The sequence below is a fragment of the Syngnathus acus genome, chromosome 9 (genome assembly GCF_901709675.1).
Source record: "Syngnathus acus chromosome 9, fSynAcu1.2, whole genome shotgun sequence".
NCBI lineage: Eukaryota > Metazoa > Chordata > Actinopteri > Syngnathiformes > Syngnathidae > Syngnathus > Syngnathus acus.
Window position 1 is genome coordinate 3,274,253 of NC_051094.1, and position 25,914 is coordinate 3,300,166.

General features: G+C 43.8%; 6 protein-coding genes and 1 long non-coding RNA gene across 9 annotated transcripts in view; 3 read left to right on the forward strand and 4 right to left on the reverse strand.

Moving 5' to 3' along the window:
* Positions 1 to 25,914, reverse strand: part of LOC119127193 — a 665,522-nt gene that overhangs the window by 260,447 nt on the left and 379,161 nt on the right. The gene's annotated exons all lie outside the window — the stretch shown is intronic.
* The window catches only part of LOC119127287 (C-type lectin lectoxin-Lio2-like), a 68,825-nt gene that overhangs the window by 31,714 nt on the left and 11,197 nt on the right, over positions 1 to 25,914 (forward strand). The window lies entirely within an intron of this gene.
* Positions 289 to 17,854, reverse strand: LOC119127339. Its single transcript, XR_005098811.1, has 3 exons — positions 17,771 to 17,854; positions 2,191 to 2,197; positions 289 to 300 (listed from the first exon to the last, which is right to left on the reverse strand). It is a non-coding gene; the product is annotated as an uncharacterized LOC119127339 (long non-coding RNA).
* agpat9l (1-acylglycerol-3-phosphate O-acyltransferase 9, like) lies at positions 2,379 to 7,728 on the forward strand. Its single transcript, XM_037259093.1, has 14 exons — positions 2,379 to 2,484; positions 3,069 to 3,234; positions 3,520 to 3,586; positions 4,609 to 4,757; positions 4,825 to 4,970; positions 5,216 to 5,290; positions 5,373 to 5,462; positions 5,540 to 5,633; positions 5,696 to 5,811; positions 5,986 to 6,041; positions 6,198 to 6,283; positions 6,450 to 6,578; positions 6,658 to 6,737; positions 7,039 to 7,728. The coding sequence occupies exons 2-14, from the start codon at positions 3,091 to 3,093 to the stop codon at positions 7,145 to 7,147; spliced, it is 1,341 nt and encodes a 446-aa protein (XP_037114988.1). The 5' UTR covers positions 2,379 to 2,484; positions 3,069 to 3,090; the 3' UTR covers positions 7,148 to 7,728.
* On the reverse strand, positions 8,966 to 10,415 carry myl7 (myosin, light chain 7, regulatory). Its single transcript, XM_037259209.1, has 7 exons — positions 10,288 to 10,415; positions 10,127 to 10,228; positions 9,987 to 10,062; positions 9,495 to 9,599; positions 9,350 to 9,428; positions 9,227 to 9,275; positions 8,966 to 9,154 (listed from the first exon to the last, which is right to left on the reverse strand). The coding sequence occupies exons 1-7, from the start codon at positions 10,288 to 10,290 to the stop codon at positions 9,050 to 9,052; spliced, it is 519 nt and encodes a 172-aa protein (XP_037115104.1). The 5' UTR covers positions 10,291 to 10,415; the 3' UTR covers positions 8,966 to 9,049.
* gck (glucokinase (hexokinase 4)) lies at positions 10,620 to 15,258 on the reverse strand. 3 transcript variants are annotated; one of them, XM_037259082.1, is made up of 11 exons: positions 15,172 to 15,258; positions 14,898 to 15,031; positions 13,849 to 14,011; positions 13,633 to 13,787; positions 13,442 to 13,561; positions 13,265 to 13,360; positions 12,964 to 13,063; positions 12,714 to 12,897; positions 11,861 to 12,016; positions 11,505 to 11,738; positions 10,620 to 11,193 (listed from the first exon to the last, which is right to left on the reverse strand). In XM_037259082.1, the coding sequence occupies exons 2-11, from the start codon at positions 14,904 to 14,906 to the stop codon at positions 11,046 to 11,048; spliced, it is 1,365 nt and encodes a 454-aa protein (XP_037114977.1). In that variant the 5' UTR covers positions 14,907 to 15,031; positions 15,172 to 15,258; the 3' UTR covers positions 10,620 to 11,045. The 3 variants fall into 3 exon arrangements, with proteins under 3 accessions (XP_037114977.1, XP_037114978.1, XP_037114976.1); XM_037259083.1 differs by lacking the exons at positions 14,898 to 15,031; positions 15,172 to 15,258 and adding an exon at positions 14,077 to 14,151; XM_037259081.1 differs by lacking the exons at positions 14,898 to 15,031; positions 15,172 to 15,258 and having other exon boundaries at positions 13,849 to 14,129.
* On the forward strand, positions 19,055 to 21,999 carry ykt6 (YKT6 v-SNARE homolog (S. cerevisiae)). Its single transcript, XM_037259205.1, has 8 exons — positions 19,055 to 19,261; positions 19,557 to 19,697; positions 19,961 to 20,043; positions 20,186 to 20,286; positions 20,365 to 20,469; positions 20,565 to 20,630; positions 20,899 to 21,000; positions 21,079 to 21,999. The coding sequence occupies exons 2-8, from the start codon at positions 19,594 to 19,596 to the stop codon at positions 21,112 to 21,114; spliced, it is 597 nt and encodes a 198-aa protein (XP_037115100.1). The 5' UTR covers positions 19,055 to 19,261; positions 19,557 to 19,593; the 3' UTR covers positions 21,115 to 21,999.

Genomic DNA, 25,914 nt, shown 5'->3' on the forward strand with positions numbered 1-25,914 from the left:
CTGCCTTGCACTATTATACTGACTGTCTGCTGTATGCACAATTGCAGCGTTTCCACCGAGTTGCTCTTACTTATTCATTGCTCTTATTTATTCATTGTACGTGCCTTCTTATTTTTACTTTTTGTATTGTTTACTTGAATGTGTAATATGTCTTGTCACCGTGGGATAGTAGGAAACGAAATTTCGATCTCTTTGTATGCCTTGGCATGTGAAGAAATTGACAATAAAGCAGACTTTGACTTTGAAAGTATATACACTCAAAAATAAATATGATACAGCGGTGACATGGTATTTAAGTTTCTCTTTTTCCTCAGTTCACTCATCACCCAAACACACACGTTTCCCAAATAATATTTCCCCACTGAATTGAAATGCCATCAATTTGTTACGGCCTCAATTTTTTTTTGGGCAGTCGTAAATATTGTCCTGTACTTCATAAAAACTAAGTCGTGACACAAGGGCCAAATCCATTCTAGGAAGCCAGACAAAGATGGCAAGCTCAAAAACAAAATCATTTGTCACTTCACCGTATTACGAATCCAGCTTCTCTCGGAGCTCTTCGTTAATGAGGTTCTTGCCCCTCAGATCCTCCAAAAGACCAGACACGGTGTTCTTGGCCCGCCGTTCTCTGTCCTTCACGTTCCTCAATTCACGCTCCAGATTCTCCACCCTCGTCAAGGCGTCCGTCAGTCGGACCTTGAGACCCGCGGGAGATGCAGGCAGCGCATAGCTGTGGTCCTAAAATAGGGATCCTCGTTTAAAATTTGGAGGGCTCAGGTTTCTCAAGATGTTGGAGCCTGATGATGTCATGCTCATTGGCACGCAGCAATGGCAAATGTGCATTACCACAAAAAAAAAAAAGAACTCACTCAATGTATCCTTACAACATCAGGAGGAGGCTGGGATGGCTGGGACGGTCGCAAAGGTGGTTCAGTCGGTGGAACATTCTTTGCCGCAACGGTTGCCACCGACTCCCGAGCTCTCTTGGAAGTACGTGTTGTCCTGGTGAAGACTTGCTGATGTGGAGAGAAACAAAACATATATACCTTCAAAAATACCTTTTTATAATGTTTGTAAACAAACGGCGTAGTTTACTACCACTGAACAACTGACTTGAACTACAACGACAAAGCTTTTTCCCACTGTTATGGTATGTATAAAACATTTTTTGGGGGGGATTATCGCTACATAATTTTGCCAGTTTCTAAATGATCATGAATTCTCCTCACGTCTAGACTTAATGAGACCCACTTTTTGGACATCAACAAAACGCTTGCCCGGGATGAGTCTTGACGTAGGAGAATCACAACACTTATTTCCGTTTTGTTTTATTGACGCGTATCCGCAAAATTCCGTGCATCAGACAGCAATGGTCCTGTTGCGTCTTCCAATGAACCTGGCTGTTGTTTTTTCTTTCTTTTTTTGTAACAGATATGAGAGAAGACCGACTTCTATAAGCGAAAACAATGCCTACCGGGATGCTAGCGTCTGTCACCGTTTAAATGTGACTGTAGTAAATTGACAAGTCAAGTCACATCTTTCGAGTTTTGTATACTTACTTATAGAATATGATTCTCTTGGCTTTTGTCTCCACCGTGCGCTTATTCACACAACCCAACGCAGCACAGTACTGAGGCATATCTTTGGAAATACTGCGGTGTCGATAAAGCGCTCGAAAGTACCACTCCAAAATGGCGGCTTCACAGACGTCCAGTGTTGCTACCCACAAGCCATTAAAACGCGGAAGTCAGATTTTAATTCATTTGGATCGCCCCCCCCCCCCCCCCCCCCCAGAACGCTCTCAAAACAACTTCCGCTAGTTATTAGGTGAAATTATCCCACTTTTAAAATCCCTAGCCTTGATTATTGTTTTTTTCTTAATAATATTTAGCAAAGGTATTTGATGGCCGTTCATTTGAGGGCATTTGCATCCAAATCAGGTGAACACAATTTATATGTGCCTCCATCTTTCCAAGGAACCACAAGTAATGGGACAAACTAACATAATCAGGAATCCGTTTGTCACTTTTCAATACTTTGCTGCAAATCATTTGCAATCCAGAACAGCCTGAAGTCCCAAGGCCATGGACACAAGGATGGGTGTCATCTCCGGTGATGCTCTGCCAGGCCATCTGCAGGAGCTGTCATCGGTTGATGCTTGATTGTGGATTTGTGAATTTGTTTCTTCACTGTATTTCTTGTCATTCCATTTACATTTCTTTCGTTTTAATTTCTTTGAATAAAGTTGTTGTTGTGCGACCAGATTATCGGCTCTTACGATGAGTTTTATTCACGTTGTTCAACACCAAGCAAGCATCGGCTGAGATTGCTGATGACGCCTTTGAACGCAACTCGTTGAACTTTGGTACACAAACTGTTGAAATGGGCGTGTCCAATGCGCTTAGCGTGCAGTCAAGAAAGCCGAGCCGAGTTACTATTCCTTCCCGAAATAATGTCGCTTTTTACCGCAGGGGACAAGCCGAGGTAGGAAACATCGCAAACTTGGTTGGCAATGTGTTTGTGAACAATTTTTGCGTGATTTGATTGTACCGCTTGTCTTGTAACTTAGCTGTCTCGAGTGCATAACTGTACAAGTTGTGGTTTGGTGCGGTTTCAAAGAGCATTGTTTTTGTTGAAACAAAAAGCGCACATTTTACATGGGGAAAAAACACCAGCAAGCAAAACTATAACAAAACGGTAACAATCTATAATCCATTGCCCCCCCCCCCCCCCCCCCCCCAAAAAAGGAACATCTTCGGCGACGTGTACTTCCATCATGAAAAAGTGACCAATCTATTTGGCCGAAGTACAGATACAAATATTTTGGAAAAAAAATTCACATGCTGCAGGGATAGCAACACATTTTTTGGGGGGTACCTTTTGCCATCTAGTGGAAGAGCATATAATTGTTCTGCTTGTCACTATACATTGGTGGCATTGACAGACTAGATTTATCCCACATAATAATTTTCAGATCAATGAAGCAAAATTGGTTGATTAAAAGAAAAAAAAAATCATCAGAACAGTGGCTAGGAATCACTGACATCAAGTCTGGCTGCTTCTGACAGGCTGTAAAAAGCAAAGGTGGAGATGGATGACTTCTGGACTGTGGTGGTTTGGGCCGGGAGAATCTGGCTGTGCCTGATTGTCAGCCTCATCATGATCCCTGCCATGTTTGGCTTCTCACTGGGCATCTCCGAGACCTACATGAACATCCTGGTGAAAACATTGGAGGTAGGTCGGACCTACTTCAGATCTAGCCTCCTCTGTAGAGTTTGTGTGTGCTTTCTGAAAAAGCTGCAACTTACTTTAGGTCAACTAAAGATTTTCAATTGCATAATTGCGAAAGTCAGTCTCGTGTCCCTGCAATTGGCTGACGACCCCTTTCTTCGCCCAACGTCTCCTGGTCTTGCTAATAATTATAATCGCAACCCTGATGAGGACAAGCAAATAAATCACTTGTTAAAAAAGGAATGGATGGCGTAAACTTTCATACAAAAAACGTTTTTCTTCTATTAGTGGGCCACGCTAAAGATACAGAAGGCAACCAGTGAAGAACACGCACTCAAAGCATCTGCATCCAGTGGTAAGTACAGTAGATGAAACTATAAAAAGTATACACACCCCTGTTCACATGCCAAGTTTTTGTGATATTAAACAAAATAGATGACTATAAATTATTTCAAACTTCTTCCACTTCTGGCTTATGGGGGAGGAAAACCAATCAATTGAGCTGCACTGGTTATATCGATCAAATGAATGGTGGAACATTTTTTGAAGTTATTTATCTTGCTCTCTTGTTTTTCCCATATCACCACAAAAAGCTGGTATTTGAACAAGGGTGTGTAGACTTTTTCTATCTCCGACTGCAATAGCTAGCTAGATCGATCTATTGTGAAATATGGAGGCAAAGTGACTGGCATACTGCATTGTGCCATTTCCTGGTGTAGTTCAAGCCAGGCAAAGCATGTCGTAATCAAAAACCAAAAAAAGCAAGATGAAGCAATGAATGCGGTTCTCAATGGGTGCAGTGAACACAGGTCGTCTGTCGTGTGCGTTTATGACGGGCCACGGGGTCAAGTTGCTGAGGGAGCTATCTCACGAGATGCTATTACTCAACGCTGTTATCACACGTGCGTGTCTTTGCGGTAAGGGGCGGCTGAACCCTTTTCCAATCAGGCCTCATTTCAGATCCTCCGCGATGAAGGAGGTCTCCTTAACCTTTTCCATTTGGGTGGCAGGGTTGTTTATGGCCCTCATGACTCAAGTTCCCCAGCCCTTGCTATAAAGAACGAAACCAGCTACGTCAGCATCCAACGTTTGCAAAGTGTGTCACTGTCACATTCAACATGACATAATCCCAATTTGAGTCAGTAATCGATCAGTAATTGTATGTTATTGCGCAACTGCAATTGGATATTTGAATAAATGCTGTTATCTGTAATCCTGGATTTTGCCCTCTGTGCTATCAGTTGAAAGCAGATCAACTTTAGTGAGCCCTCGCTTTTGTCGGCCTCGTGATACGTTCGGTCGAGATGACATTTAGCTTTCTTCCAACGCAAACCTGAGCTGTCTGCAAATGTCTTGCATGTCTTGTGTGTGTTTTAGCTCTCATCCAGAGAGAAGATGGCTCCATGGAGAAAGAGTTAGAGGAACTAAGACGAAGTCGCCCCAAACCTTCAGAAGGTGGCGATTTTACGCTTAGCGACTGTTTCTATTTTACCCGCCGAGGAATTGAGAGCATCGTCGAGGACGAGGTGCGACACGTGACCTTGTTGACATCACGACTCGCGGAATTCTAATCAAAAGTTTCACTGATTGAAGGTCACCCAGCGCTTCACCTCAGAGGAGCTGCTCTCTTGGAATCTTCTGACCCGCACTAACAATGACTTCCAGTACATCAGTCTGAGGCTGACGCTGGTCTATGGACTTGGCATTTTTGTCCGATACTGCATTCTCGCACCTCTCAGGTACACACACATGATTCTATTTTTTTTTTTTTTAATTGTCTGTAAATATTAACGCCCCTCTTTGATTGAGATTTGGAGAAAAACAATTTCATAAGACAAACATTTCTAAATGAAATTCAAGTGGCAGCAACATAAAAATGTTCATTAACACATAGTATGTAAACTTGACTTTGTCATTGTTTGTCTACAAATATTTTGATATTCATTATAAAAAAACGTTGTTTTTTTTTTTGTTCTGTCATCAGGATAACGCTGGCCTGCATTGGCCTCAGCTGGCTGGTCATCGGAACATCTGCAGTGGGGTTGCTCCCCAACTGGAGGTAGCCACAAAGCGCACCGCCGACCGTCCAATGGCTCTTACGTATTGCCCTTTTCAAGGCCACGCTCCGTTTTTGTCATCAGGATCAAATTCTGGCTCAGCGAGTGGGTCCACGTCATGTGCTATAGGATCTGTGCCCGGGGCCTCTCCGCTGCCATCCGCTATCACAACAGGCGAGACAAAACGATGCGAATCGGATCATGCGGATCGGGTTACTCACGACACGCTTTCTCTCTGTTTGGCGCATCAGGGAAAATATACCCCGAAAAGGAGGCATCTGTGTGGCCAATCACACCAGCCCCATTGACATCGTGATACTCTGCAACGATGCCTGTTATGCCATGGTAGGAAGGGCAATGCCCGCCCAGCCAGCCGCCATCCTTTTTCTCATTCTCGCATGCGTCAGGTGGGCCAGGTGCACGGCGGTCTCATGGGGGTGGTCCAGCGGGCCATGGTGCGATCCTGTCCTCACGTGTGGTTTGAGCGAGCTGAAATGAAAGATCGTCATCTGGTGACCAAGAGGTCAGTTGTACATATGTGATTCTCATACCACTAGAGGGAGTCCTTAGGATCATTATAGCAGTACTTGTGAGACTCACTGCAGAGGAAAAAAAAAACAATTGCCAATTTTTTTTTTTTCTCTGAGCTGTATTTAAACCACTACCGGTTTCCATGACCTTTCTGTGTCACCTTCAGGTTGAAAGATCACGTCAATGACAAGACAAAGCTCCCTATATTGATCTTTCCAGAAGGCAAGTTGAGATGTTTTTCTCGCTAGTGTCAATGGAGGTTGTTACGCCATCTCTGAGTGCTGACAAGTGTATGTAATGTGGCTTTGGACCACACATGCAGCATACACATGCTGGCCAGTCTCATTTTTGAATGGTTTTGCTTTTTGGTGTCCATAGGAACCTGCGTCAACAACACGTCAGTCATGATGTTTAAGAAGGGCAGTTTTGAAATTGGAGCCACAATTTACCCCGTTGCCATTAAGGTATTTAAGACACTTGTTTGGTCCTTTTTGTTTTCAGATTGTAAGAATTCATCACCAATTTTTCTTTTTTTTTGCACTAGTACTAATAAGCGGCTTATTGATTTATATTCTATATGTTTTAATCACTTTTTCTTTTTTAAATCTCATTCCTTTTTGTTTCCCTCAGTATGACCCCAAGTTTGGAGATGCCTTCTGGAACAGTTCCAAGTACAGCATGGTGAGCTACCTGCTGAGAATGATGACCAGCTGGGCTCTCGTCTGCAATGTCTGGTATCTCCCGGCAATGCATCAGAAGGTCTGTGCAACATGTCACTGCGTGTGACACGCACACACGTGACGTTAGACTGAAATGATGACTTTCAACCGCCATGCAGGAGGGGGAAGATGCCGTCCAGTTTGCCAACAGAGTCAAGTCAGCCATCGCTCACCAGGGAGGACTAGTGGACCTGCAGTGGTAAGACATGCATTTTGTTTAATTGCTGTATTTTTATTGAGCGGCAAAGAGCGGCAGGAGTTTATTGAAATAAGGTATGTGTACTTGAGGGGAAGCCTTTATTTGTTTGGACCACTTGGGGACACATGGCTAAAACAAAGCCAATTAATGCCACCTAGTGGTACATTCAAGACAAAACAATCGAATGTGAGGATTGCAACGATAATAATACCAACATCCCTCGTGTGTATTTTGTTTCCGATGTTTTTTTGTTTTTTGTTTTTTTTATAATACATGATTGATCAACTCAAAATATTCACAGGGACGGAGGCTTGAAGCGAGCCAAGGTGAAGGAGTCGTTCAAGGAGCAGCAGCAGAAGCAGTACAGCCACATGGTGGTGGGAGACGACAGCAGCAGTAACAGCGACTGAGAAGATGGCGCGGGGACCAGATGACTTGACTCGAAACTGGTTTCCTCACCACCTGGATGGACCTGCTTTGACACGCTGTGTCTCGCACAAGTGCAATAGTGAACTTTGGGGTGATGAATGGCGAATGTGCCGCTGCTATTTCTGTATTTTTCTAACTTGATTGACACGATGTTGAATATAACAGATTGGAGTTGTTGGATTCAAACAGCGGATGCCTGATGACCAATTCAAGTGCTGCTTTTTTTTTTTAAGTTTACAAATGTCGACTGAGATTTCTTTCTCTAGCATGACAGAAATGTAGCAGCACTTGTGCTAACGGTTAGCACCGCAAAGGATCTCCGTTTAGATCTCAGCTCAGGCTTTTTCCTCTCTGAAGTCTGAATGTTGGAAACATTCTGTAGGAAAACGATAGAGAACCTAAACGTAGACAGGAAATCATAGACCCATTTCAATGTGGCACGAGGAAATAATGCCACTCCATTTGTAACAAGCTCCATAATTTGACTTGGACTTGTATAAAAGCAGGAACAAATTGTATGGCATGCAAATAACAGCCAATAAATGTGATCGGCGCAAATTGTGAGGTGTTTAAAGGAGAACGCACAAGTGTGATTTTTTGGTTGACTGTGGAACGGATGCTTCGCTGCTTATTTTGTCCTGGATATTTTCTGTCTTGTGCTGTTCTTCACTGTCATTACCTGAAAAGCAAAAGAAGACATATTAGTTTGTTGGGTACCAGTGGGGCATGCATGTTATTGATTTGGACATTTGAGCACTTACTTAAATGATCAGCACTGTCTTCAGTGTCCTGAAACATCAACACATATCTTACATATAAATAGTATGTCTTCAAAAAAAAAAAAAAAAAAATCCACTTGAAGGCATCCCTCACCTCTGTTAAGTGACTTTTGTTTTTCTTCCTCTGTTCCAGATATCTGTAATGTGTTGAAAATAATGATTAAGCTGCGTGCGTTCAATGATCAACTTTGAAGTAAGATGGCGTCTGAGACGGACAAGTGAGCGCTTCTTGGAAGGAAAAAAAAAAAAATGTTGACAAAAATAGACAACAGCAATGTTGCTCACACAGGAACTGTTGTGACGCCCACACACCGATGCTGGCTACTCCGGGTTCATTCATGATTAATTTGTCCCGGAATGTGCGATGCTGGTTTGTCTAATGCACGACGTAAACTATTATTGCTGTATCGATACAAGTTGACAAGAAACATCCCACCGTTGCAGATATGAGTCGCAGTTCCTGTGGTCAAATTTAGCTGGCGTCTTCAGTCCATCCGGCGATCCCACGTCCACTCGACCCGACGCTCCAGATGCAATCGGCATTTCGACCACCCGGGAATCGGACCTGCGCTCATTTGGATGCAGCCCACTCGTCCATTTTGTCGTGCAGAATTACAAACTTCGCCTCTCTTTTTTTCCAGTGTGACAAATAGTGGCCTCTTGGAGTTCATGTTTGTTGTCGTCTCCATAGCAACCGTCAGTGGTGCCGTAAGAGGGGCTTGGCAGTAGACTTGGGGAGACTTTAAGGGCATGTGTGGCGTTAGATCCTTAAAAATGAGGATGGCTCATATATTTGTGTTGTCATGGTGACCAAAATCTCCAACACTTGTGGAAAAACTGGCAGAAAATAAAAGATAACATGCAACAAAATGTGTTTTTACTCGGCTGTATATACTGTTCCTACTCATTACTGTATGTAATAGAAATTTCTTTTTTTTAAAGTATATTTTTCTAGAATTTGTGCTCTCTGATCTTGTATGAAATTCTTTGGTGATGAAAAAAGAAATGTTTTACGATTGACCCAGATGTGAACAGTTATACGTAGTTACATTTATTCCAGCTATTTCAAATATTGTTCAATCAGTTCCAAACAGTGAGCCCAGTTCAGGATTCTTCCTTCTCATCTCCGTGTGTGATGATGTAGCAGAGGGACTTGTAGTCGATGTTCCCCGTCGGATCGATGGGAGCCAACGCAAACGCCTGGTCCACCTTTAAAGCAAACACGACTGACAGCTCACAATGACAAAAGATATTTAGAACGTTGAAAGAATATGAGCTGACCTCCTCCGGTGTGAATTTATCCGCCTGGTTCAGCAATAATCGTCGAAATCTGGACCAGATGGAGAAAGAACCGATTGAGCTTGCGTTGAAAGTAAACACGATGAGTTCATTTTCAAGACGTACTCTTCCTTGTTGACAAAACCTGTGGCGTTGGGATCAAATAGCTTAAAGGCAGCAAGGATGGTGTCTTCGGGATCGGTCCCTGCCCATGAAACATGACAAAATGACAATTCTGGAAACATTTCTACTTGTCAAGGTCACTTCTCACCGTTGAGTTTCTCGCCAAACAGGGACAAGAAGACAGTGAAGTTGATTGGTCCTTTGCCCTCATTCAACATCTCATCCAGCTCCTCTTCCTTCGCGTTGAGCTTTCCTGAGACACACAATAATACATTTTGCAGCATGGCGGATCTTCATGGGGCAGGCTGCGCCGCCGAGGGTGTGATCACAACTAACTTCATTCATGGCCAACCAAAACGGCTCCTTTAAGTCAATGTGTGATTCGAAATGAAAAGCGGATGCAAAGCATTTCCAAGATAGTATTGTAAAATAAATTGTAAACCAATGATGCCATTTCTTTTCTCAGTGCAAAAGGTTTTCGTAAAATTAAACACAGTAGTCCCGCATGTATTTTCCTGATTTATTCGATGAAATGAAAACAATGTATTTCAAAAACTAATACCATCAAATCAAATGTACAATAAAACGAGCAGCTATTGTCATTGATTGATTTCTTTATAGAATAAAATGAACAGCCTACCCAGTTGTGCATAGGTCTCCTTCAGGTCTTGTTTCTTAATCACGCCATCTCTGTCCTGGTCAATGCAACCAAAAGCCTACACGAAACAAAAACGGAGTCTTTGTGACAAGTTATCGTCGTTGCTGTATAGAGGATCTTACCTCCTTGAACTCTTGTATCTGGGACTGCTCAAACATGGAGAAGACATTGGAGCAAGACTTCTGTGCTCCTCTCTGTCTCTTATTGGATGCTTTCTTGCTTGCCTACATCAAATATTCAAGTCACAAACTCAATCTTGTCTTTTTCTAAACATGTAACTTACCATGTCTGCTCCCGTGATGCCGTACGGACTCTCCGGTGGTTTTATACGGAGCCCATGTTATCTGCTAACGCTTATAATAACCAGTGGTGGGAGTGCAGACCCATACATGGAGACAACCGCTGTGAGCTGATAAGAAGAGATGCAGGATTCCACTGGGCTGGAAAGGAGAGATACGCCAAGCGGGCTGGCCAAAGAGAGTGACCCCTGACGCTTGACAGAGTCCCCTGTGACTTTTTACCCGCTCTGATTGTGACAAATTTGTCAATAAAATCCACATGCTTACAAATGTATCACAAGACTCCAGCTTATGTTATTCACACTTTATTGACCGCTGTGAAGTTGTACAATCAACATGATGGACTGCTTGCCAGCCAATCGCAGGGTGCATTTCACCAAACAACCGTTCACACTCCCATTCTAGTCTTTTATCAAGCTAACATGCATGTGAATGGAACACGGGAGGAAAGCCAGAGTACCGAGAGAACATAAGATGCATGTTGGTCACTTTTCTTTCTACAAGCAGATTTTTTGCCTAATGTTAGCATTTAATGAGCACATGGTGGATTATGATTCAATTGGCAAGCTAACTGTGTCTTGTTGAACTAATCAACTGAGCTATATCGATTTACATTTCACTATGACAGAAATCCATTAAACCTCCTTGTTGCTGTCTTCCAGTGCTCTCCACAGAAGAAGAACGGAAGATGAGAAGATGTCATCGTGAATCAGCCGTCGAATGGTCACGTCAGGTCCTCCTTTCACTGCGTTAGCATGCAGGCGGCCATCTTGCAGGCCACCGCTGAGATGAGAGCCGCCCCCCGACCGCTTCCCTCCTCTGACTGGATGAAGGTGATCTCGCAGCATGGTGTCAGCTCTTTGACTATTTTGTGGAACCTGTCACGAAAACTACAACAGCAACAACAAATTGGCCTCGTTAAAAATATATGTTTGATGGTGGTAGCTGCAAGAAATTTGTGACAAATAGGCCTACATTGTGTCTTGCCTAAAAGACGCATTTGCGTTGAAAAATTCTTCATTTGCGCTGAAAAAACATGTTTTTAATTATGTTTACGCAATGAATTAAAAGAAAGTTTTATTTATTTATTTATTTGTTAGTTTATTTATTCATTCATTTATTTGTCTATTTACTCATGTATATTATTTACATCCTCGTGTGGATGTGTGCGGATTTTTTGCCACCTCCGTCCATTTCTCACCAAGGGTGCAGCTTGTAAACGGAGCCGTCCACGCCCACGGTGATGTTGAGGTCCTCCAGGCCGCGTCGCTCCCTCATCAGGTTGATGACGCTGGCGAGGCCGGCGCCGCACATGTGGGCCGAGCGAGTTGAAACGCTTTCGCAGACCAGACCCACAATGTCGCAGTCCAATTCGGACGGCCGCACGCCCATAGATGACAGAATATTGTAGATGTGTTTCCTGTCACCCGAGTCACTGTCCCGAAGAAAATTGCAATATGAGGAAAAAGGATCATATTTTGAGAGACAAATGCAGCTTTTCAATGGATAAACCATTCCGCCATTGTTATGAAGCTCAGGTGTGACCGTAATATTCACCTTTCCACCTGCGAGACGTGTCTGGACTCAAAGCTGCCGCGCATCTTCAACATCTCCGAGGCCTCGCCGTTGAAAAGCAGGTTTTCGTTGACCAATTTCATCATGATGAGCCTCACCAGCTCACCCATGTACTTGCCGCTAATCAGCTTCTCAAAGCTGTACGGGGGACACGGGTGACTTTACAAAAACCCCAGACAAAAAAAAAAAAAGAAAGTGACCCAAGCAAACACGGCGAGCTGGAGAGGCTGAGTGACGCTGGCTTCAGCGGTTGTCTGGTGTCAAAGGTAAACAGCCATTAGACCGATAGGCACTGTGGCACATTAATCTGACACCCTCGCTCGCGGTCCGGCCGCTGACGTATGAGGCCCCGCCGCCGTCTATAAACAACCTTAGCCCGTAGTTTAGCAACCATCACCGGGAGCTCAGGTGAGCGTCGGGTGAGCACAACCGGGCGATGCCCAAAACAGGAGCACTTTTGATTATCCCCCCCCCCCCCCCCCAAAAACAATAACTGATCAACTTTGAAAAAGACCTTTAGATTCAAGTATATCCTTAAAATGACATCAAATTGATGGTCATTTTCTATTTCAGTTTTAAAGCCGCTATCACCACCGATATCGATACCTGGTATCGGTACGCCCTCCTTGAAAGTCGCAATAATAACAGAACATATCATTTCCGTTATATTATACCTGTACTAAGAAGAATTATGGATCATTTGAACGTGAAGTCTTTCTTTCAATTCTACCTGAAATATATGCTGATTGAACAAATTCACTTAAAATTTGGCCAATCTATGAAAAAAAATAAAAATAATGGGCCTTATGTGTTTGTGATGATGTTTGCAACTCACAGCTGGTGTCCAGGGTTTATGGAGGTCTCATCCACCACTCTGTCGTACTCCAACCTGAACTCCTCCAGCTCGCCGTTATCTCCGAAGGCCCCCCATTCCGTGTTGACGCACATGCGACCCTCCTCGCCTTCCACCAACTCCACTGTCCTCATCTCCTCCATGTAGCAAGCGTTGCAACCTGTACCTGATAAATGAAGACATGGTCGTCAAACTCCGCGAGAAGATTCCAAAGTCCTTTATTGTTTCATACCGACAATCATGCCCACTTCGCAGCTTCGGTCTTCGTAGTAGCACGATATCATAGTGGCCACCGTGTCATTCACCATGGCCACCACGTCCATCTCAATGTCCTGAACGGCATCGCAGTGGCAGTCAGTGTATTTCTTTCCTCTGGCTCTACGGCACTTGTTATCATGTTACAACAGTGGTCATAATATTAGGAACATAAAGCAAAACAAAAGGGACAAGACCCTTTTTCTACTTGTGTTGTTTGTAAAGGTGGTTATTGCTTCTGTTCGTCTAGTTTTTCGGAATATTGCGTGCTAACGTACCCCTCGCCTCTTGATAGCATCTCTGAGCAAGCCCACGATATTGTTCCCTTCAGCCCCAGAAGCCTTGAAACCTTTGGTCCAGTTGAGTAGGATTCCCTGCGCGGTGCACATACACAAGCACAGACGGCCGTCACGGCACAGCGGGTGACGCAAGGCCACGACCGCGGATGGCGCTACCTTGTCGATGTCCTCGTGGCGCACCGGAAAGGAGAAAGTAAAACCCAGAGGAAGCTTCTTGTGCTTGATGTTGTGCTGGTCCAAGAAGTTTGACATGCACTCTGCAATGTAGTCAAATAACTGCAAACAGGAGGACCACGGTGAGAAGCGCAGAAGATATAACACAGGCATACAAGGTCCAAGGGGCTCACCATTTCCGCAGTTCCCGTCATGGCATCCTCAGGAATGGAATACATCTGGTTCTTGGTCTCCACCTTCCAACTCCTCTCCTCGTCAGCGCCCACCTTGACCAGCATCACCCGGAAGTTGGTCCCCCCCAGGTCCAGAGCCAAGAAGTCGCCCACCTCTGTTCAAAGCCAAACTTCCGGTAAATGCTCGGACGCGTGATGTCCAAATGGGGAGCTTACCTGATCCTTCGGGTGTGGAGCAAACATAAGTGGGTAACATTTTGACACTGGCCGCCTCGTGCGTTTCCAAACGCAAGCCTCTGTCCATCTCCCGCCGCATCCTCTTCATGATTTCTTTCAGCTCATCCTTCTGCAGCCTCAGCTCAGACAGGATTTGATCAACCTGCAGCCAGAGAGCAAATCGAGAGCGTTCCCTCATGACAGGGACACAGTGGGAAACTCGATGACCATGACGTCATGTCTATCAAGAACGCAAGTAGACGTCTTGACCATCTGCTTTGGGTTTGAGCTGACGCACGGCATCTTCAGCAGGAAATCTGTGGAGTGAGTGTCCACGAGTGTGCGCGTGTGAAAGCCAGTCAAGTGTGAGTGCCACTGAATGAAAAGCTCAGTCATTTTTATGCTGCAAGTAAAATGGGCTGGCTAAGCCTAAACGCCCCATTAAAAGGCCCACCACCCCTCCCTTCCCAAAATCTTTCTTCGTTTTCATGGTGGTGGCTGAACGATTGAGATGACAACACCAAAGACATTTTTGGCTGAAAGTGTCAAATGTGTACATGGACACAGCGTGGATCTCAGAATTAAAACTCATGATTTAGTATCCTTAAAATTCTACATGCCTACTGTTGGGATAATTTGAAAATACATACAACATTTTCTAAAGTTATTTGCATTCATATTTTATGATTGATAATCAGCTGGAGATTGCTGTCAAAGAAATACAAATTATTTTGATGGTAAAAGACAAAAACAAAGCATCAGCCATTTTTTGGGCTGTGGAACATGGTTGCGCAATACACAAGTAGGGCTATGCATATATTTGTCAAACAAATAAAAGGCATCTAAAATTGGCAACAGTGCACCAGATGACCGACCTCTAAAGCTAGCTATAGCAAGCAAAGGGGGAAAAGCTTCGCCATTTATCGGGGTTACTGTGCGACCTTCCACGCAGTGACCTGACTCTACTTTTTGTAAACCTTCCCCCACATTTGCCAAAACATAGACAGAGGGACAGACAAACAGACGGACGGACGGATAAACGTATTTACCTTATCCATTGTATGACGATAAGCACGTCCTGCCAATCATTGGTACGTCACTGCCCTCCAAGAAATGTTTTCTTGTTATACAATTTGAACTGTCCTATTTTGAGAAAAGTTTCACTTGCGGGGGCAAAAATGGCCTGTTGTGAACAGCAGCAAATCAAAACACAATTACATGACTAGAAAAGCATCTTCTTCAAAAAACAAGGAGTATGAATGACCATTGTATAGATCCTTACTGATGTCTAATTTGTAAAAATAAATGTGGGAGCGTCATCACCTCCATTCTTTTAAACGATGTGTGATAAAACCTCGAGTTGCCTCATCTCCGTCGTTCTTAAGTTTGTCCGCATTGGATCAGTCCCAAAAAAATAGCATAGCATAAATAACAATAGACCACAGAAGCTGCTGCTTCACATTTTTTCAAGCTGTAGACGCAAGCTGAGCTGAGTTCCAGGAAAAGAAGAATGATTTCCTTCCCAGCTGGCCTGTCAAACATTTGCACCCAAAAGCATCATCCAAGTGTTGTCTTGGAAACGAATTATAGGCACACTTGTGCGGTCGAAAACACTCACCGCTGAGGTAAGTGGCCAGCAGAGAATTGTTAAATGGAGCAAAGCTACCGGAGAAAACATCAATGCCATGCTTTGGGTTAAGGGGGGGGGGGGGTTGACAGACGCACAAGTTTGTGAAATGCTAACTAGGTTAATTAACTTGTAATGCAAATAAGAATAAAACAGTTTTTGTGGGAATTATCAATACATCATTATTTATTAACCCGCTTACCATAAAGCGACAAGAACACACTTCATGGTGCTTGATTCTAGCACCGTGTTATTGCGAACTATTTCCAGTCCAATCAATTCTTAACAATTTTCCGCTTTGAATTAGGTGTCACCTTGTCAAGAGTCAATAATAATAATCCAGCCATCCATTTCTATAGCGCTTGTCCCCACAGGGCTCGCCCTCAATAATAATAATAATAATAATAATAATAATAATAATAATAATAATAATAATAATAATAATAATAATAATACCCCTCCGTGAGTCGACACCTTACCGTAGTGGAGGGGTTTGCGTGTTCCAATGATCCTAGGAGCCATGTTGTCTGGGGCTTCATGCCCCTGGTAGGGTCACCCATGGCAAAAGAGTCCTAGGTGAGAGGCCAGACAAAGCACGGCTCAAAAAGCCCCTTATGAAGAAAAACATATATGGACTCAGATTTCCCTCGCCTGGACGCGGGTCACTGGGGCCCCCTCTGGAGCCAGGCCTGGAGGTGGGGCTCGAAGGCGAGCGTCTGGTGGCCGGGCCTTCGCCCATGTGGCCCGGCCGGGCACAGCCCGAAAAGGAAACGTGGGTCCCCCTTTCCATGGGCTCACCACCTGTGGGAGGGGCCAAAGGGGTCGGGTGCATTGTGACCTCGGCGGCAGCCAAAGGCAGGGACCTTGGCGGTCCGATCCCCGGCCGCAGAAGCTGGCTCTTGGGACATGTCACCTCTCTGGCTGGAAAGGAGCCCGAACTGGTAGGCGAGGCAGAAAAGTTCCGACTAGGCATAGTCGGACTTGCCTCCACACACAGTTTGGGTTCCGGTACTAGCCCTCTCGAGAGGGGCTGGACTCTCTTCCACTCTGGAGTTGCCCACGATGAGAGGCGTCGAGCAGGTGTGGGTATACTTATTGCCCCCCAGCTGGGCGCCTGCACATTGGGGTTCACCCCGGTGAACGAGAGGGTAGCCTCCCTCCGCCTTCGGTTGGGGGGCCGGGTCCTGACTGTTGTTTGTGTCCATGCACCAAACAGCACCTCAGAGTACCCACCCTTCTTGGGGTCCCTGGAGGAAGTGCTGGAGAGCGCTCCTTCTGGGGACTCCATTGTTCTACTGGGTGACTTCAATGCTCACATGGGCAATGACAGTGAGACCTGGAAGGGCGTGATTGGGAGAAACGACGCCCCCCCCCCATCTGAACCTGAGCAGTGTTCTATTATTGGACTTCTGTGCTCGACACGGATTTTCTATAATGAACACCATGTTCAAACATAAGTGTGTCCATGTGTGCACTTGGCACCAGGACACCCTAGGCCGCAGTTTGATGATCGATTTTGTAGTCGTGTCATCGGATTTGCAGCCGCATGTTTTGGACACTCGGGTGAAGAGAGGGGCGGAGCTGTCAACTGATCACCACCTGGTGGTGGGTTGGCTCCAATGTTCCCTCTAAACACATTCTCAGCGCACAAGAAAATCTATCCAGCGCATAAACAACATCAACATAACGTGCTAATTAATATTAGATTATAATATATTATATCAATTATAATATTATATTAATATTAGACCTAATCTAATTAATTCGCCCAATAATATTGTTTTTTTTTGTTTCTCACTCAGTGAGTGACAGGTGTCCAGCCAATGATACGGCTGTCGGAGTATGTGCAAATTGAAGAAAAAGCGGTGAAATTGGGTGAGATTTTTTCTTTTTAAAGTGAGAAAGGTCTACTCTGCAAAACATGCAGCGATGCCAACTGTGAAAGAGGATTTAGTTTAATGAATCATATCAAAACAAAATCCAGAAATCGTCTTGAAGTGACACATTTGGACCAGCTGATGCGCATAAAGTCAAAGCAAGAAGCAGACGAAGCCATCAACCTGGACAAAGTGTACAACCATTGGAGAAGTGAGAAGGACAGACGTGAAAAATAAGGTCAAATTTAAGTCAGATTTGTGCATATTCTAGTGACGGTTATTAAGATTTTGTCTTTATGGCTATTAATCATTAAATGTTGTTACTATTAGATCATTTATGGGTAGTAGAAATGCCAAGAAAAACGGTGTAATTAGATATTTTACAGACAAAGTGTTACAGGAATTTGCACTGTATCACAAGCTACAGCACAAGTCATTGTGCAAAATGTGAATGTTTTAATGTGAGCAAAATGCTATGTCTGAAAGGTGTATATGTCTCATATCTTCCAGAACAGGACCCTCAGCCAGGCAAAAGCAGGACTCTTCCCATGGCCAAAGCAGGACTCTTCCCATGGCCAAAGCAGGACTCTTCCTATGGCCAAAGCAGGACTCTTCCCATGGCCAAAGCAGGACTCTCACATACTGTATAACATCTACACATCCCATTTTTCAGATTTTTGTCTTTTTTTAAGTGGACCAAATTACTTATTTAAAAAATAAAGCGTGCATATCTGATGTTGCTCACAGTAGTCCTCAGTTTGCTCAGGGAGCTTGTGTGTATGCCCAGATACATGAAAAATTAGAGGGAACATTGGTTGGCTCCGATGGTGGGGAAGATGCCGGTCCGACCTGGCAGACCCAGACGCTCTGTGAGGGTCTGCTGGGAACGTCTGGCAGAATCCCCTGTCAGGAAGAGCTTCAACTCCCACCTCCGGCAGAGCTTTTCCCACGTCCCGGGGGAGGCGGGGGACATTGGGTCCAAGTGGACCATGTTCCGCGCCTCCATTGTTGAGGCGGCCGACCGGAGCTGTGGCCGTAAGGTCGTTGGTGCCTGTCGTGGCGGCAATCGCCGAACCCGCAGGTGGACACCGGCGGTAAGGGATGCCGTCAAGCTGAAGAAAGAGTCCTATCGGGCCGTTTTGTCCAGATGGGGTGGCTCGGGCATCTCATCAGGATACCTCCTGGACGCCTCCCTGGGGAGGCATGTCCCACCGGTAGGAGACCCCGGGGTCGACCCAGGGCGCACTGGAGAGACTATGTCTCTCAGCTGGCCTGGGAAGGCCTTGGGATCCGCCGGGATGAACTGGATGAAGTGGCTGGGGAGAGAGAAGTCTGGGAGTCCCTCCTAAAGCTGCTGCCCCCGCGACCCGACCCCGGATAAGCAGAAGAAGATGGATGGATGGATGGATGGATGGATGGATGGATGGATGGATGGATGGATGGATGGATGGATGGATGGATGGATGGATGGATGGATGGATGGATAATAATAATAAAAAATAATAATATTGCACGCCTGCGATATGTACGTATGTATATGAGGATATGCGGCCCAGAATATTATTATTATTATTATTATCATTATTATTATTATCATCATTATTATTATTATTATTATTATTATTATTATTGTTGTTGTCCGTGACTGAGGCGGAACGATAAATGTATCAGGCTCTTGTTTCTAAGAACCGATTATGTCGAGGGACCCAAAGATGATCGTGACGTGGTGATTGGTTACAAGAAAAGTAGCATCTTCCTCACTACTACATTAGGATTAGGACGTTTCGGATTTCCGCTCTAAAAACGGAAAGCCAGTGTTTTGTTTTTGTCGTGTGAATAATAACTTATTTGGTTTCTTGTTTTAACCAAGCGGTTTGTCGGTGTTGTTGTTTTTGTTTTTTTAAACCGGGTACGTTAGCCGGGAGGCCTTGGGAAAACAAGCTAGCATTTGTAGCTAACCACTACTCGGCCCAACTTTGTACAAATATTCGTGGACTTAGTTTGCACTACAGTGGGATAGGCTCTTGTAATCAATGTCTTGACATCATGTAAAGCTAAACTAAAATGTACATTCTTGATCAATTTCAACACGTAACATGGTGGCTACTTGCACGAGTTAGCTTCCAAACAACGCTGATTTTGTGTGATAGTATTGCTGAGGCGGATAATGCTTGTCATCTGACCCATGTCCCATTCCACTTTAGATTAACCGGCGTGTGCTGAGAGGGAGCAGGCGGCACCATGAAGCTTTACAGCATGAGCGTCCATTATAAAGGAGCTACGAAAGCCAACCTCCTGAAAGCGGCCTTCGACCTCTCATCCTTCAGCTTCTTTCAGAAATCCAGGTGGGTTTTCTTACTCATTTTCAACTGTGATTTTTAACGTCATCTTTCATTTCTTTGGTGGTTATATAAACATTAATAATATTACATTAGTGTTTAATGATACTCTGAGATTTCTCTAGTCCTTCCCTAAAGCTGACTCATATTTTTGTGTGGAATCAAACCCATAACAAACAGCTCATTTTAATTACAATGTTCCAAATTGCTGCACATGCAAGATTACAGTGCAGATTTCTTCTTTTGTACATTGTCATGTTGCCCTGTAGCATCCAGGAGTTCATGTCCTTCACCAGTGCCTTGATTGTTGAGCGGACAACGGTTGGAAGTCGTGCCTCTGTCAAAGAACAAGGTATTAAAAGAGACGCTGGAGCTCTTGCTAATAATTCAACGTATTTCCTCAGATAATGACCCGATTTTCTCATTTCAACTGGTAATTGTGACAAAGCTATGTGAAAAGGTTGGATTTTTACAAGTAGAATACTCTCCAACAGATTACCTGTGTCACGTGTACGTGAGGAATGACAACCTGGGTGCGGTGGTCATAGCAGACACGGAATACCCACAAAGAGTCTGCTTCTCACTGCTTGACAAGGTGAGCACATCATCGACGATGCCCATTACTCGTGCGCATGCAGTATCTGTTTTCTCTTGACGGTGATTTGTGTTTTAGGTGTTGGAGGAATTTTCTAGACAGGTGGACAGTATAGACTGGCCCTCTGGCAACCCCGACACCGTTAACTACAAGGCCCTAGACATTCACCTTGCCAAATATCAGGTAGGTCGGCTCTCACTTAGCTCATAATAAAAAAGCTTATAACAAAATGTGTGTGTGAAAGGAAAGTTGACCTGACTCCTTGTTTTCTGATTCAGAACCCAAGGGAAGCAGATGCAATGTCAAAAGTGCAGGCAGAGCTGGACGACACAAAAATAATTTTGGTATTGAAAACCTGTCTGTCGTTTTTTTAGATTTCTTAGCACTCAAATATCACATAAGCGCCATCATGCCAGTGGGCAAAAAAAGAAAAGAAAAAAAGCCTGTATAGTGGTGGTACAAGTTGAATTTGAAATCATCATTCCCCATTGAAACGAATGGAAATGCCATTAATCAGTTCCAAAAAAGTGTTTATAATAGTCAATGATACTGCCATGATAAACACTATTAGGCCATACATGTAAAATTGTGTTTGTGGTCTGGTGTGTGTAGCACAAGACCATGGAAAGTCTGTTGGAGAGAGGAGAGAAACTGGACGACCTGGTGGCCAAGTCAGAGCACCTGGGGACCCAATCCAAAGCTTTTTATAAGACTGTGAGTACCAGGCATCTATTTCAAACAAGTCTACAATTTAATTACTCGTTTAAACCCCCCACCCCCCCTCCTTTATAGGCAAGGAAACAGAACTCCTGCTGCGAGATCATGTGATGTCGTGGCTTCGTCCCCACGGACACGCCTCAATCACTTTCACTCTGTCTTGGCCTTTCTGCTCGTCCCAATCCAACATCCTACATCGAGCGCCAGCCACACAATCTCAACGCCTCACGGTGGAGGTCGGCAGCCGGCGCGATTTTCCACCATTGGGGGCTGGAGGAGCGATTTGTTTCCAAGGAACGTTTTGGAGGACAAACCCGCCTCGTTGTCTTTTGTTGAAACCATGTAATGTCATTGGGATTGCATCATGTCTTAAATGTGGCTTTTTCTCCCCTCAATGACCTGGCAAACAAAAGCGTTTGTTGCTCATCAGCTTTTTGATGTTTATTGAAATTGTCAACATTCCACTGTGGCTGATTGTGTGTTTGTGAGGTTTTAATGCACATTTTAATGAACATATATCGCTCGCCCATCACAATGATGGATATTTAGCAAGACTCCATCCCCAAGCCCAATTGAAATCATCCAAAAACATTACAATAGACTTGCCGGTACTAATTTGGCCAAGTGACACTCCAATATGGCCCCATGTATTTGGTTTTTACACACACGTGTGTGCGTATTTGACTTGTCTGCTTGCATTCATTAATGATGAAGAAATGCCTTTGGTTGCATTTTAGATGTTTCTATGCTTTCTGCTCTGTGTATGTTTATGCACGAGATATGAATGGCTGAATAATGAGTGACTGCGTGTGTGTGCCTTTTGGCTTTTACTGTGTTAACGGTTGTGCAATACCTCCATGATCTGGTGTCTCTTAAACGGAAGCATTACTCATAAGAGGTCAGCAAATGGGCCTTCGTATACTTGGCTTATGAGTACTGTTAGCCTGTGCAAGGTTGAATCTTGATTTAATAAACACTTGTCTAGATTAACACTTATGTTGTTTGTATTCTTCGTAATTCTGTGGTTTTTATAATGGGGGAGGTGGGTTCAACATTGTTGCATATACAAGAAAAATGCTATTACCGACATAAGAAGATAATGACAGACTAGACCACTGAACTTTTAAAACGGGGATCTGATCACGATTCATAACTTTAACACAGTAATATAAACAGGCTGACGTTCCCGTCATGTCAAATCATCAATATGCACACTCAGCTTTTCTATGGGGGCGGTCCAAACTTCAACAAAAACCTTTGCGTCCAAGAGACGCGTAGATTGGCATCACAACAGCGATTCTTCACGCGCTGCTGTGAGTCAAAAGTAAATCAAAAGTAAATATTACTTAATATTAAATATCACGAAGTGGCCATGGTAATACTGTTGATTTTATGAACTTGTAGACGGGACACAAACTATGACTTTCTGAAAGATATTGTAAATGACAAGAGCAAAATTCACTTGTTTTAAGTTTGAATAATAACACACAACTTTGCATTACTTATAACTCCTGTTTAAAATGTTCGTGAGGCAAAAATTATTTTAAACTCATGTAAATTTAAGGGATTTCAGACAGTTTGTTCATGTTATCGGACTCTTCAGATATGAATGAAAGGCAGAATTTGTGTTTTTAGAGTTGTTCACATCTGCCTGGGTGGCTTATATTTGGTTATTGTGTCATTTAAAAAAATTAAGACAATTGGGACAATGAAATGTGTTTTACAACAGTGTGTATTTGCATTTTGTAGTTAAAAAATGTCCCAAAAAACTATTGGCCCCCAGGCCCCTTCACTTTATCAAATCTGGCCCTCCTTGCAAAAAGGTTGGACACCCCTGATTTAGTCGAAAAAACGTGGACCGAGGCGCAAAACAATAGCAAATTTGCGCCCGACCTCGCTGCCAACATTTCAGAGGTAAGAAAGTGAACCCCGAAAGAACGCAAATTTGTCGTAATTAGTCGTCCCTCGTCATGAACAACGCTTGTTTTGAGTCAAAATTTGGACTTCAATCAATGGACGAAATTGTAAAGCGTTGTAGTGTTAAAGAGCCTTACTAATATATTTTCACGCCTTTATTTTGGAAATTTGGGTCAAGACTATTTTCCTATCTTGCATGTTTTTACTTTGCGACTGCGCCACCTTGCGCCTCTTTTCTACACTATAGTATAGCATAGCACAGCATAGCATAGTATAGTGTAGCATAGCATAGCATAGCATAGCATTATTTTGTTTTGACCCTTTTGGAAACAAAAAAGAAAGCGGCACACCTGAAACTAACTCCCTGCCTCCTCGCAAGGCCCACTGCCGACCCGCCATTGCTGTGTGGTGCTGCCACAGTGCCACGTGTCAGCTGGTCAGATGGAACGATTCGGCTTCGCCCTGGAGTTGCAGCCAACCTTGGAGTCGTAACATAAGTAACAAGCAGTGTTGCTGTTTGTGTGTCTGCTCCCTCATGATGAAAACTAAGCCCCATTTCTGGACCCGTGTGTCGCACTCAAGGTCATCAAGGAAATAGTCAGCCTTATCGGTCGATTAGTGGATTTTTGTTTTCTGCTTTTGTTGCTTAATATCGATCGTCCGCAAAAATGCCAATCGGTGTCCCCATTGTGACCTGCAGTGAACGGGAAAGAAAATGTTTGTTTTCAAAATTTGCATTATTTATTCAACTGTTGTTTCTTTTTTTATGGACATTTATTGAGCGCGCAGCCACGCCGCTCGAGACCTCCCAAGACATCTCATGCGGGGAATTCTGTCCCTAAATGGATACTTTTTAGTTGTTATTATCAGTTTGGCCCGTGAACAACTATTTGTCTTTGTGCCCTTGTTAAACAAACGTATCGTTGCGGAAGAAGCCTTGAACGTTCTGACGACTCCTCAAAGCCAAAGGAGCGTGCGTGATGAGGCGTCGGCCAAGAACTTCATGACTCGAATGAATGGATTTTTGAATGAATTTATTTGTTTCAAACATGTAAACATCATCAATCAAATGAAGACATGAAAATAAAAAGCAAAAACAAGGTGAACATCATTTAAATTATGACTTTGTATAAATACTAGGTACAAGCGCCGTGTCCGTTTGTGTGTCTGCGCCCTCTTGTTGAAAGGCTTATCGGTCCATCCGTGGATTTTGGTTCTCTGCTGCTGTTGTTGTTGTTGTTGAATAACGATCGTCCCCAAAAATGACACTGGGTCCCCATTGTGACCTGCAGTGAAAATGAAAGAAAATGTCACGTTTGTTTTCAAAATTTGCATTATTTATTCAACTGTTATTTCTTTTTTTTATGGACATTTATTGAGCGCGCAGCCATGCCACTCGAGACATTTCATGTGGGGAATTTTGTCCCTAAATTGATACTTTTTAGTTGTTATTATCATCCATTTGACCAATAGTGAACAACTATGTGTCTGTGCTCTTGTTAAACCAACGTATCGTTGTGGAAGAAGCCTTGAACGTTCTGACGACTCCCCCGCAGCAAAGCCAAAGGAGTGTGATGAGTCCAAAGTCATTTTTCAATTTGTTCGCCATTGCTGTGGTGCTGTCACGTGTCTGCCTGTCGGAAGGAACGACTCGGCCCCGCCCCCTGGTTTCAGGCAACCTTGGACTCGCAACATAAGTAACAAAGCAGTGGTGCCGTTTGTGTGTCTGCTCCCTCTTGTTGAAAACCGAGCCCCCTTGTTGCTTAATACTGATCAATTGCTTCCCATTGTGACCTGCAGTAAAAATGAAAGAAAATGTCACGTTGGTTTTCAAAATTTGCATTATTTATTGAGTACATTGTCAATAGAATTGCCACTCGGTTCCATTTCACTCAATTGCAGGTTTCTCTGCACGGGTGGCAAATAAGTCACCCCCTTCTCCTCAAATCGAGTCACTTTGCTACAAAGTAGGATGAGCTGGCCAGTCTACACCGAGTGTTTACAAGCAATGCCGAAAGGAAAAGGCACGTTCACAGAGGAGTTGAATCAAAGATTCAATAAAAAATATGATACTTTTAATGATCCTATTTATATTATAGATATTATGAATAAAAAGTATTCTACATATGTTTTGTGCTTTTGCATTCGAGGCCTGCGAGGCTCAATTGGAGACGCTTTCCCCTCATTTCTCCCAGATTCATTTGCTCCTCGTTCATTTTCATTCAAAAGCACGTCCGCTAAATGTATTTTCTCATGTTCTCTGAAAATCAACACGAATTCTGAGAGGCGTGAATGGAAAAGCTTCTGTAGTCTTGTGTATACTTGAACATAAATTGAGTGACACCTCATTGAATTCCAACTTTCATACTTGGATTTAATTATTTATATTTACTGTTAAAGTAAAGAGTTGGCTGATTTTCGCTGTTGTTCACGTCCAGAACATTTACAAAGTCACACAATCTAAAGGAATCAAAGAAGGCTGTTTTTTTTTTTTTTTTGGTCATACACACACGCGCGCGCGCGCCACTCCCCACGTCGCTTGAGTGCTTTGAGATGACTACCTTCGAATGTGACGTGTTTGATGTGTGGGCGTGGCCTGCCTCTCGCTCGGTGCAGGGTGGACCAAACGTTCATTTTTCCCCTGTACTTGAATCCACTTGCAGTGAGGCGACTTATCATTTCTTTTCTCCCGACTAGAACCGTTGCGACCCTCAGTGAGAGGGGGATATTCCTCCAACATGTGGGAAGAACTAAAGCGTGTTCTTCTCCTGATTGGCATATATTGGGCATGTGCTTCAGGTAAGCAATTTGTATCTTTAGTCCATTGAAACAACAGTAAAGAGCTGGAATGTACTGTACTGTGAGTTAGCACGACTGCATCTGCTTCTATTCTAACATTACGGTGCCTGAGAGAAAAAAAAAATCATTGCAATGTCACACATTTGGACGACAAACACTTTGAGGAACTTTGAAGAATCCTCATTATTCGGACAC

What these genes read in the sequence shown, in the direction of transcription:
- myl7 (XM_037259209.1), bottom strand. An exon ending in GTTTGGCGAGAAACTCAACG is followed by an intron (nt 9,429 to 9,494) that starts GTGAGAAGTGAC and finishes TTTCATGGGCAG; the next exon opens with GGACCGATCCCGAAGACACC. An exon ending in GGTTTTGTCAACAAGGAAGA is followed by an intron (nt 9,276 to 9,349) that starts GTACGTCTTGAA and finishes CATCTGGTCCAG; the next exon opens with ATTTCGACGATTATTGCTGA.
- ykt6 (XM_037259205.1), top strand. Translation starts at nt 19,594, where the DNA reads ATGAAGCTTTACAGCATGAGCGTCCATTATAAAGGAGCTACGAAAGCC. An exon ending in TGCCTCTGTCAAAGAACAAG is followed by an intron (nt 20,044 to 20,185) that starts GTATTAAAAGAG and finishes ACTCTCCAACAG; the next exon opens with ATTACCTGTGTCACGTGTAC. An exon ending in CCAAAGCTTTTTATAAGACT is followed by an intron (nt 21,001 to 21,078) that starts GTGAGTACCAGG and finishes CCTCCTTTATAG; the next exon opens with GCAAGGAAACAGAACTCCTG.
- gck (XM_037259083.1), bottom strand. Translation starts at nt 14,151, where the DNA reads ATGCCGTGCGTCAGCTCAAACCCAAAGCAGATGGTCAAGACGTCTACT. An exon ending in TGACGGGAACTGCGGAAATG is followed by an intron (nt 13,562 to 13,632) that starts GTGAGCCCCTTG and finishes TCCTGTTTGCAG; the next exon opens with TTATTTGACTACATTGCAGA. An exon ending in GCCACGAGGACATCGACAAG is followed by an intron (nt 13,361 to 13,441) that starts GTAGCGCCATCC and finishes TGCACCGCGCAG; the next exon opens with GGAATCCTACTCAACTGGAC.
- agpat9l (XM_037259093.1), top strand. Translation starts at nt 3,091, where the DNA reads ATGGATGACTTCTGGACTGTGGTGGTTTGGGCCGGGAGAATCTGGCTG. An exon ending in GCCATCCGCTATCACAACAG is followed by an intron (nt 5,463 to 5,539) that starts GCGAGACAAAAC and finishes TTGGCGCATCAG; the next exon opens with GGAAAATATACCCCGAAAAG. An exon ending in TTTACCCCGTTGCCATTAAG is followed by an intron (nt 6,284 to 6,449) that starts GTATTTAAGACA and finishes TGTTTCCCTCAG; the next exon opens with TATGACCCCAAGTTTGGAGA.